At 43.6% G+C, this 14,911-nt stretch overlaps 1 protein-coding gene across 1 annotated transcript in view; it reads left to right on the top strand.

Annotated features, from left to right (window-relative positions):
* LOC115062181 (cytoplasmic protein NCK2) overlaps positions 1-13,993 on the top strand; it is a 28,071-nt gene extending 14,078 nt beyond the window's left edge. The window contains exons 2-4 of the mRNA XM_029530806.1: positions 5,935-6,176; positions 11,302-12,074; positions 12,676-13,993. Coding sequence (XP_029386666.1) covers positions 5,951-6,176; positions 11,302-12,074; positions 12,676-12,870 — 1,194 coding nt within the window. The 5' untranslated portion in view covers positions 5,935-5,950 and the 3' untranslated portion in view covers positions 12,871-13,993. The remainder of the gene's footprint in view (positions 1-5,934; positions 6,177-11,301; positions 12,075-12,675) is intronic.
* The last annotated feature ends 918 nt before the right edge of the window (positions 13,994-14,911 follow it).

Below are 14,911 nucleotides of genomic sequence, written 5' to 3'. Positions count from 1 at the left end.
TTACAGGTTAGCACGGTTCATTGAAAAACGCTAGCCTGGATTTTAGCCACAGATATGACTCTGCCGTCTGCCGACCGCTGAGTGACTCGTTATTTTTCGCTTTATCTCGCTCAAAAACAAACGTGCCATCACCTCAGGATTTTTTCTGTCTCCTCCAGTCGAGGGAAATTCGCTGTATTGAACATCAAAGCTGTGCTTGCTACATTTGCCTGGCTGTGCTTTACGCTGCTCGCCTTTTATTGCTCTGCCGGGGGACACGGATACACAGACTGTCACATACAGAGCTAAAAAAACACAGACTGTCCTCCCCACTTAAGTCAGAGCTGCACAAAAAAAGGTTAACGCAGACAGGAGGAAAACTATGCTAATATATAATGGCCTGCAGCAGGGAGAGAGGCTGAACAGAGGATTGGATTATAAGACGCAGAGAGACGTCTCATGTGTTTGGAGCGAAGGGGAGGCGTGTGAAGTGAACAAGCATCGCACTGTTTTTTTGGAAGAAGGTAAACTAGGCGCACAAAAAACAAGTTTGAAGTCGCCCATGAGAGGGAGAAAATAAACAATATGTTACTCAGTGCAGGAGGAGCTCCGTGTTGTTTATCCTTCATTATAAGGGAATAATGATTCAAATGAACTCGATGCACGACCCCGTGCCTACATTAAGTAGATACTAATTAAAACAGCAACTCTCATAATGTGATCTCCAACAAATTAGGGACAGGAATTTGATGTGTCATTTGGAAAAATAAGAGAGAAAAAAAAAAAAAAAAACAAAACCCATCAACATGGACCATCTGTCAGCACGGATGTGTGAAGCAGGGATTAAATAACAGTCATATCCCACTGCACCACAATCATTGTGGGTGGTAAATTACACATTGTTGTGTAATTTTAACATGTAATGCACACAGGATGCTGTTTGATTTTTTTTTTATATATATAAAAAAAAAAAAGGTAAATCATCTCACAGAGGAGACTACTGAAGATTAACCCCTCTGTTTTCAGCTCCCTCCACTCGTCTCCTTTTTGTCTTTCACTTCAGAGGGGAGAAAGAAAAGCTTTCTCTGTGTGCAGAGCCCACATTCGCCTTTGTGTGGAGCGAAACCCCGTCCTTTTTCTGAAGAGAAATCGAAAATCGAAGAGTGGAGGGACAGAAGTCACATTCTTGGGGGGTGACGCCCCCGTCAGGGGAAAAAGGGACCATCCGGCGACTGTTGTCATGGAGACTGGCTCAACAATGTTGGCTCCGCTGAGGAGGCGAAGGCAGAAGTAATGACAGAAAATGAAAGTGATGTGAAAATTGCTTGTAAAGAAAGATTGGGGGGGGGGGGGGGGCAGGAAGGAGATTCCACATTTCTGTCATCATCCATTTAGGCAAGTTAAGATTTCAAGCTTTCCCCCTCCAGAACTGTGTGAAAGTACAACTTCAGCAAAAAATAAAGACTTTTAATATGGGAAAAATCTGATCAATAAAGTGGGCCCACTTTTATTATCATTATTATTATTATTATTTCATCAAGTAACTTCTAAAATGCCTCAAAACTTGACAGTTTCCTAATGACCAAAAACTGAATACGTTTGAAATTTTAAGTCGCATCAGCAGCCACTTAAAACACCATTTTTCGCATTGCTGTCATCAATACTGGTAGACCTGAGCACTGAGCAACAACTCATAATCCTCAAAATCGTCATTTTAAACACACATTTCTGATACACTTTGTGGGTCAGTAGGAAATAACCTCAACTGTGAAATCAAGACTCCGAATGAAAAGCAGGATCTGATGTTTGTGAGGTTTTTAACAGGCGCTTGGCGTCTGCGTCTTTGTTTTTATTTATTTTTTTGAGGGGGGGGGGGTTGAATTTGTTTCACCCAAATTTGTCTGACCCAGCTTTATTGATGAGGAATACTACTCAGTGGAATAGTGGAAGGAGATTCCACATTTGATTCTGGACTCTTAGTTTTCTTACGTTTTTATGTATTTATTTTAAGAAATGGGTCTTCTGCTCAGGCGGACTGTAATCATGATGAAACTGCTGAGTTTTTCAGGGATATTATTGACATTACTTGTGTTGTGCGTTTTGTGTTGACGTTTGGAACAGCTGAGTTTGAAAGACGCCTCCTCTGTGTTCAGAATTGCATTCATATGTTGTGCCGATAGCAGCCCTGTCTTCTCGGCTGTGTGATCTGAGGGAGCCTTTCTTCTTGGTCCTATTTTGAGACGTCACCAAGGAACAGTCTTGGTTTTGTTGAACTGTCCTTGAGTTTCTCGGCTTTAAAAACCCAGCCCAATATATATATATAAATAAATGTGTGTGTGTATACATGTATTTGATGACATCCATGTGTGCGGCACCTATTTCCATCCCCGAAAGTGAAGACGAGCAACCACCAACCACATCAGAGAGTCAGATGAACTGATGTCAGATACCAAACCCTCCGTTCAGGGTCAGAAAAATAAACTGAACCTGACAGATCAAGAGCTTTTCGGAGTTAGAAAATGTTGCCGGCTTGCTGTCGCTCTCCCCTTTTCTGTCTTTGTTGGTAACTTATGGCTGGATGTTGCAGGATTCAGAAGTTTTGGTCTGTTCAGTTCACAGAGCTTGTATCTCTCATTCTGCCTCAGACAGTGATGGCCAGCAGGGAGTGAAGCAGTGTGAGCTGTGGAGGGGGGGAGGTGGATGTCCCCTCCCATTGGCTGAGTCTTGGCTGTCTTTGACCTGAATGCCAAACACAGAAAGCTCCAGCAGACTTTCTTTTTTTAAATAATCCTCTTTTTACTCTCCTTTCTCTTTGTGTGGTGTTGAAAGAGCTCTGAACGTCCTCCCCCCTCCTCTCTGTGAAGGGAGCTGTGAAGTGCTGGGGAAACCCAACTCAGCAGTCTGTCGCTCATCTTTCTTTTAACTCTCTTAGCAGAGGAATCGGGAGGTCACGAGGAGCACGAGCTCTTGGGCTTATCCCTTTTTAAAACTCTGTCTGTTTTCTGCTGCTTATATTTGTATGCACTCTCGCAGGAAAAGCAGCTTTTGTCAAGCCACCTGACTGTTTGCTGAATATACCAAAGAAACTGAGATGTCTAATGAAATGAATTCTGAGTTTTTCCCCGCAGTAACTGAAGTGCAAATGGCTTTAAATCGAGATTTCGGATTCATGGATTTCATCGGCATGTCAAGAGTGACGGCATGCTCGCAGGCACCTGAATGTGCGGCGGTACAGCTGCCACTCTGACATACGCGATTGCCCACAGAGGAGGATCAGCTTGAGCTGGAGTGGCAATCCCAAAGCTCTGCCTAATGGGCAAGGTTGCCAAGGAGACGGGGAAATTGGTATCATGGATGAGGGGAGGCGAAGGCACTCGTGCTCCGATGGGAGAAAAGGCATTATTCAGCCAATTTACATGGAATCGCAAGTGGAAAGGTGGAGGGATTATAGAAAAGTTTCTTGTGTCGCGTGAGCATTTCCAGGTGCTTTTCGCTGTGAAGCTGTTGCTTTGGTTGAAACCAGCACCTGTTAACAGTTTGGATATTAGTTACTGGTGCTGACGTTGGACTTTATTGAACGTTATGGAACAATGTGTGCGCTCATTATTAAACCGTTACGTCTCGAGCCACCACAGCTGTGAAAGTGACCCTGATACCGTCGAGCATTTCCGAGCTGCTTGTTCTGAAGCATGCTCCCACCAGGTTTCCTCAGGTCTTCTCATCCTGTCATCCACACCAGGAGGAATAAATACAATTAAATGTAAGGAAAGAAGTAGCCTGGTCTAATCCAGCAGCTGCGGCACGCTCACATGCCTCCTGTCTCCAGGAAGAGTTGACGCCATCATCCCTCATCTTGTCATAAATCTGTCCCCCCCGTTTCTATTTCCTGCATTCTCCAGCCAGTCACAGCTGCTGCTGCTTCTTTTTTCCTTTCTCTCTCCCGCTGAATGTCGAGCTTCCACCCCTCCATATTCTGCTGTAAAAGTTATCACATCCCAGGAGTAACTTAACTTATGGTGGTGAACTTGACATAAACTCTGAGTGTTATGCAAGCACTTCCTCCTCCTCCACCTCCTCCTCGGCTGTCCCTGTCCTGGCCTGTGGAGAAATGCAGTTTGACAGCTTTAGTGATGGCAAGCAGAGGCACATTCATGAACAATTCTTCACTCTTCAAACTGTTGCACTTGCTTGCTTGCTTTTTTTTTTTTTTTTGGTTGCGGGTGGGACAGAAAGTCGCTATTAGACGCACACAGCCCTGCTTTTGTTTGTGACTGTATGTATTCAGCACTGTCCCTACAGTTGTGGCCCTAATTGAGTGGAAATAAATATCTTCCATTGAGAAAACAGGCCATTTTTGTTTGATAAAATGTGGCCCACACAGAAGATATTAATCTTTCCACCAGTAATGGAATCTTTTTATATGCTCGTATTTTTGCAGCTACACTTCCCATGAGTCATCATTCTCTGCTCTTTATCTGTGCCCTGCTCCATCAGAGAATAAAATATAAATGACAACACATCTGAGGGACGTACCAACTACCCTGCACCTTAAAAGTGTTTTATGCTTTGTGTTTGTGTGTCTGCAGAAGTCGGTATCGTTGCGCACACACAGACCAAACGTGTGAAAATATTAACCCCCATGTTTTGTTAGCTGGTTAACTCTGTTTGGCTGCGAAGGAGTCGTCATTTACAACGTGGGGGATGTTTGAATAACTCAAACTGCTACCATTGTCGGACAGCTTTATAGCAAACCTTTTGGGTTTTTTTTACATGAGATTTTATTTAATGGATGGTTTTGATTATTCAGACTGAACAGTTTCCTGCAGAGAAAGCATCACAACATCGTTATCCTTTATCCTTTATCCATCTATCTGTGCCGTTTCTTTTCCGCTGAGGTTGGCGCTGAGCTAAATATAAACTGAATTGCCCAGATCGTTCACCGTGTGATGGCTGTTCTCTTTTTTTTTTTTTTGTTTGTTTGTTTGTTTTTTGTTTTTTTTAATCTCTGATAGGGTCTTTGAGATTGGGGAAGTTTGTTAGTTTGTTCCCTTTTCTGCAGTCATGCATATTCCCAAACCGCCAAGTTTTCTCATTCTGTTCTCCTCCAAATAGATGCATGTAATTTGTCCAGCACACCCATGTGAAATCACCTCACCTAAGGCCGGTGAAATAGAGCATGCAATTGCTCACTCTGTCTAAAAAAACTAATCGGCAGGGCTTTTTCATATGTATGTATGTCTGTGTGCATTTGTGTGTTCGTGCGAGATGAACACACAAATTGATTTTGTGTGTTTGTGCCGCTCTCTTCCACAGAAGCCTTCTCACATCTGCCTTTTTGGAGGCTGAATGTTGCATTTGAAAGCAAAAGCGCGGCCACTGCCATGAAACCTTCGTGGTTAATGGCATCATCGGCTCCACAGAGCGCTGATCATGTGGTGGGCAATTTGAGAGTGTGCCATAATCTTCATCAGAGGAATTATCAATGTTAGTGCCAGTCAAGGCACTGAATGTATCTGCTAACCGTGGGATGAATCCGGCCTCTGCCAAAATATGAGATGTGAGAATCGGTTTAAAAATTGTGTTCACGGATGGATTTGGATTATTGTGTAATGACTTGTCGCTTGTCACGGCAACTCTGAGCTCACACACACACACACACACACACACCTCACAGCACATTAGAAATAATAATTTACTGATATTAATGTCACAAAATGGGTATGTTTTGCTTCAGTGTTGTCCTCAGACAATAAATGTAGTATTTTTTTAAAAAGTTGACTAGTGGAACTAGTCTTTAACCCAATCTGAGCATTTCCCAATAATCAATGAATCATTAATCCGTTTAAATACTTGCAGGCATCCTGAACGCCTCATAGTGGCTCTGTGAATATGTGGTAAAGTCTGAACTACAGTGTCACTTTGTGAAGCTGACTCCGTTCACCTTCTTCTCCACAGGGGGACTCCATGAAAGATGACAGAGGAGGTGATTGTTGTAGCCAAGTGGGACTACATGGCCCAGCAGGACCAGGAACTTGACATCCGTAAAAACGAGCGTCTCTTCCTGCTAGACGACTCCAAGACCTGGTGGCGCGTGCGCAACGCCGCCAACCAAACGGGCTACGTGCCGTCGAACTACGTGGAACGTAAGAACAGCCTGAAGAAAGGCTCGCTGGTGAAGAACATCAAAGACACACTGGGTAAGAGGAACTGAGTCGACGCTTCTTTTCAGTAATTGTGCTCCCTGGCGGCGCTGATAAGACGTGCTCGTGAACGGCGGTCAGTCTGTGCAGGCGAGCGTCCTCCCCGGGAGCTGTCACTGGGCACTCCAGGGATCTTGTAGAGCCGGTGTTGCCCTCGGCTTGTCAGCACGTGGCCTCAGTCCCCTGTGATGACATGAATATATTAGACCGTCTGTAGCTACAGCCACCAGCATATAGGATTGACTTCCCACCAACCCCCAAATCAGCATATTGATGAGCCACTTCAAAATGAAGATGGTAATTATTTCAAAGTTCTTTTACGGGCAGCTATAAAAATTATTAGTATCTCTAAGATGTAAAAAGTTACACCAAAGAGGTGGCTGAGTTTCTTTCTGAGAGGTTCTTAGATTTTCCTGCCGATGTCACCGACATCTGTTTTTCTTTCTTCTGTCACAATCGACTGGTAAAACAGGATGGGCGTGTTATTTCAGGGAGGCAGACTGCCGTCTCTCTGTCAACTATCCAAACTATCCAAATTATGGAATATTCTTAAAACTATAATAATATTAGCATCAGTTGCTGGCTCTCCTGATCTTCAATCATATATTTCCTGTCTTGAAAATTTTATAGTCACTTAGTTAATCAAGTCCAGAGTGATCTGAGCTATTTGGGAAATTTCGATTCGCATTTCTGTGTGTGTGTGTGTGTGTGTTATTACTGAACCTGAACCTGATTGTGACAGAGTGCGAGTATTATGACAGAAAAGATCTCTCACATCAACACAATTATCTTCTATGTTGGTGTTTGTTTGTTTTTTCACCAGTCGTTTAGATGTCTAGAGGAAAATGTTGCCTCAAACCTTCGAATGCTAAAAGGTCATCATGACACTGGTTAACTTATTGTGACAGACACTAAGACAAATTATCTCATGAGCAGTTTCTAGCTTTGTGAACATGCGATCTAAGTTATTTTTAACTCTTGGATTTTGGAGATAAGGGCAGACAATTAATGGGTCTGTCAAAGCTCCTAATCACTTACAGGGCTGCAGCCTGAGGACTGAGGCCACAGATGTTTCAGCCCCAAACCAGCCTCGACCAAAATGAGATGGCAGGAGATCCACGTGGATTTGTGCCAAGCGGGGATACGTTGGTCTCCAGCTCAACAGTATAGCAATTAATCAAAAAATAATGAACTTGCTCTATTTCCTTATAGCAGACAAAGTGCAGGAGTCAGAGCTCGGAGCAGTTTTATCAGTTTTAGCTTTAGTTGTAACTTTTGGTTTCGGACGGTGGAAGAGATGGATACGCAGAGTAAATAGAGATATCTGGTGAAATTCCAACCAGAAAGAAAGATCAAGGAGGAGGATGAAAATAGAAAGGCGGCCATATTTAGAGTTTGGGGGGTGGGGGAGTTGAGAGATGAAGAGAGTCTGGTCTGATTCACACTGATTCCTCTCAGCTCTGTGGAGACCAGCCCTGAGGGAAAGTGCAGCTTTATATGGGCCAACATGGCACAGCCTGCCACTGTCACCCTCACCAGGGTTCATTGTGTGCAGGAACGATGCCCCCCCCCCCCCCCCCTCCCCTCCCCGTCTCTTCTTCAACACTGTTCTTATCAGACCCCGGCCCCGTCACTGTAGGCCTTTTCAATGATCACTGGATTGATTAGTGGAGAAATCAGCAGCCTAATGGTTGTACTGAAAAGATGGATCATCCCTGTGCCCGGCCCGCGTTACATATCGACTACAACATTATGGCCTAGTTCCATTTCAGTCTGAGTACTTTGCTTTGAGCAAGTAGGTCTGTGGTGTTAAAAGCCCCGGCAGATCCAATATGCGAGAACATTTTCACGATGAGGTGATGAGCAATAGGTGAGGTCAGGGGCTAATGGAACTTACTCACACACTTGAATAGAGAATCTGATTGGCTGGGCGCGTGATTGCTTCATTTCCTCTGTAGCGCCCCCCCGTCTCTTTTCCAATTCTTCAGTAAGTTGACATTGTGATTATGGACCTTGCAGACACTCTGTGTTATCTGCTGCCTTTCCTCCTCATTTACTCTGCTTCAGTGTGGTTGTATCGTCAACATCCATCCAGGCGGAATCGAATCGTACACGGCCGCATGCTGCTTTGTGTCCCAGTTTCCTCTCACAGGAAATAAAAACAGTGATGGGTGAAGGAGCTCAGCGAAGGTCCTTCTCCGTGCTGAAACTGAGCCAGTACACATTGGTGGAACATATTGGCGAGCTAGATTTCTGACCACTTGAGTTTTTACACGGCGCTGTGTGAGTGGGTGAATATAAGGCCGTGTAAAGCACTCAGTCCTGTCCCCGTCATGTCAAGTGCTGCATATCTGCAGTCCATTTTACTCAGCACTCTCCAGCGAACATAGTTATCCAAAGTGTTCAGCAAAATAGTCAAATTTCTGGCGCAAACGGGAGGCAAAAAAACATGCAGCTTCACAAAACACAGTACGTGGTCTACAGTAGAGTATGAAATGTGCTAACAAAGTAAAAAAAAAAACAACAAAAAAAAAAAACAACTCTTTGGTTATTTGACAGATTTTTCTGTACAGCCACATTTTGTCCAAAGAGCTGAATTCCTGCAGGATTTAAAGGCATTTATGACCAAATGGCTGCAAAACAAACAGCATGCTAAGCTAGATTGGGAACCCAGGAAACCTGAGCGCCTCACATCAGCATGTCGGCGATGGCTTTAGTAATATTTCGTACCAGGACGGTTGATGAAAGAGAACTTTTTGTTTAAAAAAATAAAAATAAAAAAATTAACTAACAAAAAAAACTCAAAAGCAATTTAAGTAAATTTGGACAATTTCTTTTCCAATATACTGCACAGGCATTTGCATAATATGCAGGCTGCTGGTTTCATGCATAAATCAGTTTTTTATCCTAATTTGAGCAGCGGTGACAGTAACTAATGCTTTCATTTGTCTTTTTGTGGCGTTATAAACAGTAATGCATTAAGACCTTTGGTTCCCTCGGAGTATAGGGAATTATTTTAAGGGCTTTGATTCACCGAGCTTTTAAATCACGGCACTCAGTGACACTCTGCAAATGCTTCATTTAAAAGGCCAGGCTGTGCATTTTTTTTTTTTTTTTTTTTTTTTTTATTATTACTGCGCACTTTAATGTGTGGGGTGGGTGGTATGGCATTGTGAGGACTTATTTAATATAGTAACTTTCACACTGCCCTCCGCTGTGAAGCAATATGCTGCAACATGCAGTCATCGAGTCTTTCATCAAGTCGCTTCCCTCCGAGCCCAAGTCCTCTGGGCTTGAAAGTCTCGTCTCCTCTCACAAGATGAAGCGGTAGGTGAAGGTAGGGAGTGAATGTGTGGGAGGAGAGAATATAGCCTGCTGCGGCTATAACCAGCAGGCCAGCGCCTTGAAGTGGAAATGAGTGAAGAAGGAAAAGTGTGTGTGTGCGCGTTAAACACTTTTTGCTTAGCTCAAACAAAGTGTGGGTCGCAGGGACGGTGTGTTTTAATTTTCCGAGGTGAGTCCAGGAGTCAACCTTTGTCTCTGGCTTGGAGCCAGCAGATGTTGAAGCTCTCTCTTGCATACACACAGCGATCAGATATGGAGCATACACGCTGCTATCCATAAACATGATCTGCTTGTTATTCCCATCTCATCCCCTCTCTTGGCGGTTTTGTCAGCTGTGGTCTCTGTGCTTGGTCTACTGTTTGTGTGAGAAACAGCTGCCAAGGGACCTCTTGTCTTTCTTCACCGCTCTCCTCCTCCTCCGCTGCCAACAAGTTTCATGCTACTCGCTGTGAACCCAGCAGTTTTCCATGCAATGTAAATGTACCACTCAGCAGCGACATTTCTGTGGCACAAACTGGGTGATTAGCTGTCAGGAAACTCACTTCACTCACTAATAGCACATTTGAGCTCACACCTGCCTCAACTGTCAAATAAAGGGTTTAAACGTCGCCAACCGCACATCGTCTCATTATTATTTTAACAGGGATTTGAATAGGAGACTTCCTTGGTTGTGTTCAGCTCAGAGACTTTAGAAACTTAAGGTCTTATTCAAGTGTTCAAACACATGTTTAAAGTCTCGTCTTTGAAAAGTACATGAATTGAAAAGTCAGAGACAGGTAAGACAGCGGATGACTTTGATCCTGGATACGCCTGTCATTATCAAGCCCATGGTGCCTGCTCCACTTTTCATTCCCTGTCTACGCCACCTATTTTCAGCCTTTTGATTAGTATAGATGTGTATACAGTGTGCAGATAGTGTCGACAGAATACCAAGTAGAAAGTGAGCTCTGATTTCAGTAGTTCTGAGGTAAAGGACATCTGGCTCTCAGTGTGTGCACCACTGCGTTATTTCTATTATCTACAATATTGATCTGTCTTTAACCACCGAGGTCTTACAGAAGAGTTTCAGAAGTAAATGATGCACCAGGAGCTTTTTTTTTAGTTCTCAGGGCCCACAAGTGTAATTTTCTGCCTCAGTTGGTGCCCTGCTGACCTAAACTGCCTCCTCTTCCTGCAGAGCTCAGCCCTTTTTCTGTTTTCAGTCATCACAGATTCTTACATGCTGCTTTGTTGCAAAAAAGTCACGTGTTGGGATCGTTTTGTTGCCTAAAGCTGCTATAATCAATTTTTTTTTTGTTACTAATGGATCAAACGGTGATGTGTATGCGAGAAAGCGTTATTTGTCGTGATGAATCAACAAAATTGCCGTCTTATCTCCAGTTCCCGTCCACTTTAACAGCAGTTTATTTCATTTTAGCTCTTTGTGTTGATTCTCCTTTTTGAAACTTCACTCTCACAGTTGCGGCTGCTGATCTTTGCACAGGACCTAAAGGCACATAAGCAAAATTAGCAACTAGTTCTTGACAACAGAAAATGTATTTCTTTCAAAAATTAGCCGAGAGCAAAACAAAACTGAAAGGAAAGCAAACAGCTGCTCACTGTGCCGCTGTTTGCTAACACATTACAAACAACAGCGGGATTATAATATCAAGGTTATGTGAAGGTCGCCATGTTCCAAAGTTGCCAAAAACATGGAACAACACAGCATTTGGTTATACGGCCTGTATTGATCTGTTTCTACCTTCACCGTTCTCCTCCGCCTCTCCTCTCGCTGCAGGTTTGGGAAAAACTAAGAGGAAGACAAGCGCCCGCGATGCTTCCCCGACGCCAAGCTCAGACACAGAATACCCCTCCAATGGCAGCGGGGGTGGAGGGGTGGGAGGAGCTGCGGAGAGGATCTACGACCTCAACATCCCAGCCGTGGTCAAGTTCGCCTACATGGCCGAGAGGGAGGACGAGCTGACCCTTGTCAAGGGCTCCAAGGTCGTCGTGATGGAGAAATGCAGCGACGGCTGGTGGCGGGGCAGCCAGGCGGGCCGGGTGGGATGGTTTCCCTCCAACTATGTCCAGGAAGAGCTCGGAGGAGCAGATGACAGAGGAGAGGGAGATTCCTCACAAGGCTACCACGGAGGCTCTCAAGGGACTTTGTTGGCCAACGGGCGCGCAGGAGGCCGCGGTGGAGTGATGCACCTGGTTCAGACGCTCTACCCCTTCAGCTCTGTAACAGAGGAGGAGCTGAACTTTGAGAAGGGAGAGGTCATGGAAGTGGTGGAGAAGCCCGAGAACGACCCGGAGTGGTGGAGGTGTAAGAACTCGCGTGGCATTGTAGGCCTGGTACCTAAAAACTATGTGATGGTGCTGGACGAGCGGCCCGGCCTGCCCTCTTCGACGTCGAGCTCCCCGCAGAGCCGCTTCGTGGCACCGGCACGCTCAGGGAAGTTTGCTGGGAGGGACTGGTACTACGGCAACATCACCAGACACCAAGCTGAGTGCATACTCAACGAGAGGGGGGAGGAGGGCGACTTCCTCATACGAGACAGCGAGTCATCGGTGAGGGTGTGCGCTGAAGTCATGAAGACAGATCAGGAGTTTTATCCCCGATGAAACATCAACTTGAGCACATTATAGACCGTTATTCATCAAATCTGATGTATTTATACAACACCACATCATAAATTTAGTTCAATAAGAAACAGTCAAAGGAGGTGATGGAAATAGTCAAGTTTAATATTTCACATTCATGCACCGACTCATTTCCACTCACCTTAAACCTTATGAAGTGATGTTAAAGGAGAAGCTGATCAGACGCTGAACCTTTGTGTCACTCTAAAAAAAAAAAAAATTGGATTTTTTTTCTTTAAGTAAATTAAAAAAAGATTACTCTTACGTTGCTTAAATAATCAGCTAATTTAATAAAACTATTTCGATTAGCTCAGCAGCTGCAAATAATTTAAACTGAAAGTATCTCCACATACAGTCATTATTTTACAAGCCCTTTAAAATCTCTGGAGTTCTGGGAGTTGGAATAAAGGTGAACGAATGTAAAGTTGTAATCTGCTGCCACCTGCTGACAAAAAGCTTTATGATTTATTTATTTATTTTTTTCCCCTGTCCCACTCTATTTATAATCTTTTCTCTCTTTATTTTCCAGCCCAGTGATTTCTCCGTGTCTCTGAAGGCGGTCGGTAAGAATAAGCACTTTAAAGTGCAGCTAGCTGACGGAGTATACTGTATCGGCCAGCGCAGGTTCAACTCCATGGACGAGCTAGTGGAGCACTACAAGAAAGCCCCCATCTTTACCAGCGAACATGGAGAGAAGCTGTACCTGGTCAAAGCGCTGCTGTGATTCACACCTACACTGGATCTCTCTCTCTCTCACACACACACACACACACACACACGCACGCACGCTCTCATACACTATACAAACACACACAATACTAACGTAACTCCCTAACTGTCTTAACTCAAGCCTTAGCTCTGAACCCTCTCACTGCGGCGCCTGCTCCTCATCCTCGGTCACTCCTCCAGGTTTGATCTGTCACCGTCGGGTGGTGACCAGGTTAAACTCTTTCCAGCTCTACAGCCAAGCAGTCAGTCAAAGACCCCCGAAGCCGAAGAGACCACGGACCCGGCCTCTCTCTTCTGGATGCGCTAACATCGCCGGCTGCACACAGAACGCCTGAGGCCTTGTTGTGGAGTCGAGCTCGTCTTCTGATGTCGTACATGATGCTCATTTAATACCACACACATCGTAAGTTACACCATTGCTCTTAATCCACACAGGACAGATATTTAGCAGGGGACTGGGACCTCTGACGGGACTGGACTCTGGTGTTGTCCTGACTATTGTTTTATTTTTCTCTCACTTTTTTTTTTTTTTTCTTTTTTAAAATATGTCTGTTCCTCAGTTAACATTTTATTTCTTCCGAATTTAAATTCCTCTCTGGAGGTTCAAATCATCGCTCATTCATAGTGACTTCACCAAGTGACCAGAATCACTCTCTTGCCTTTTCCTCCTAATTTGTCACCATTCCTCTACATGATTTCTCTCCCCGTATCGAATTTCCGTCCTCTGTTGCTTCTTTTTCTGCACAGTCCTCCGTCATTATTAGTGATCCTGTTGAGAATCCTGATACGCTTTCTAAAGTACTTCTGAATGGCAGTGGAGGAAGTGTTCATGCAATAGGGGAGAACTCTGAATTTCTGTAGAGTTTGAATGTTTATCAATGTAACCAAATGTGCCACCCTGTACCCATAATACTGGCTCCAGGTCTGCACTGCACTCACCATACTTGGCATTCATTCATAGCTCTATGCTCATGCTTTATATTGTGTCACATTGAACATGTTCTCCAGTATGTATCTGTAGCTACACGTGGATACTGACTGAAGAATGATGATGATGATAATAAAAAAAAAAAAAAAAGGAAAAAATGTCTTTGGTAACACTTTTGAGTAAGTACACTTGATCTGCTTCAGCTCCTGTGAATGAATGCGGGTAGAAAAAGTACTTCTCCTGATGTAGTTTATGTCAAAGATAAATATATCTTGTGATTTCAGAGAATTTTGCAGGAAAATTGTCATGTACACAAAAGATCTATACACAACTCACAAAACCCCAGAAGTAAGTACATTAGCAAGGGTTGACCCTAAGTTCTAAAGTTATGCATCACAAATGATTTAGAAATACGTGTTATTTAATTGTGACTCCTCAACGACAGCTGTTGACCGTTTGTTAAACCCTCCTGCTGTTGTTGCTTTGCTCAGCATGTCCAACAAGATAGACTTTTTTTTTTTTTTTTTTAATGGTTGCTGAGAGGCTTACAGCTAAAGAATTGGAAGGGAGTGTCTTTTTTTTTGGTCTTCATTAAATCAAGAACCTTTTCTGAAATTAATGATGGATTGGATTCCCACATTTGCAGCAACAGTAACTGAGACAGGTGGGGCTCAACAAGCAGTCAATTTAAAATACGTCATCTTTCACACTCAAACCAAATATTACTGTCACGTGGATTATAAGGAAATTAATTCTAGTCCTGCCAAACAGTTTCCTGTTTATTTTCTTTTGCTATGTGCATTTGTTTACCAATGGAAGTGTTGATCATGGGGTCCTCAGCTTTTATATGATATATCTGAATGTTATTGAGCATTGTTATTTAATTCTTGTCTCCACTGTATGTATATATTCAAAATAAGATGAGGTGCATATATGAATCGTTAAGATCCAACTATGGTACTGTATCACCGACGATGTGATGAGAATTGAAATACTTTTGTTCAATAAAAATTTTTGAAGAATACTAAAATCCTGTGTATTGAAATGTATCTGTTTATATTAATCACAGAGATGTTTGACTCTTGATCTTAAAATATTTTAACGAGAC

The sequence above is a fragment of the Echeneis naucrates genome, chromosome 21 (assembly GCF_900963305.1).
Source record: "Echeneis naucrates chromosome 21, fEcheNa1.1, whole genome shotgun sequence".
Lineage (NCBI taxonomy): Eukaryota > Metazoa > Chordata > Actinopteri > Carangiformes > Echeneidae > Echeneis > Echeneis naucrates.
This window is presented reverse-complemented; position numbering and strand designations above follow the sequence as displayed.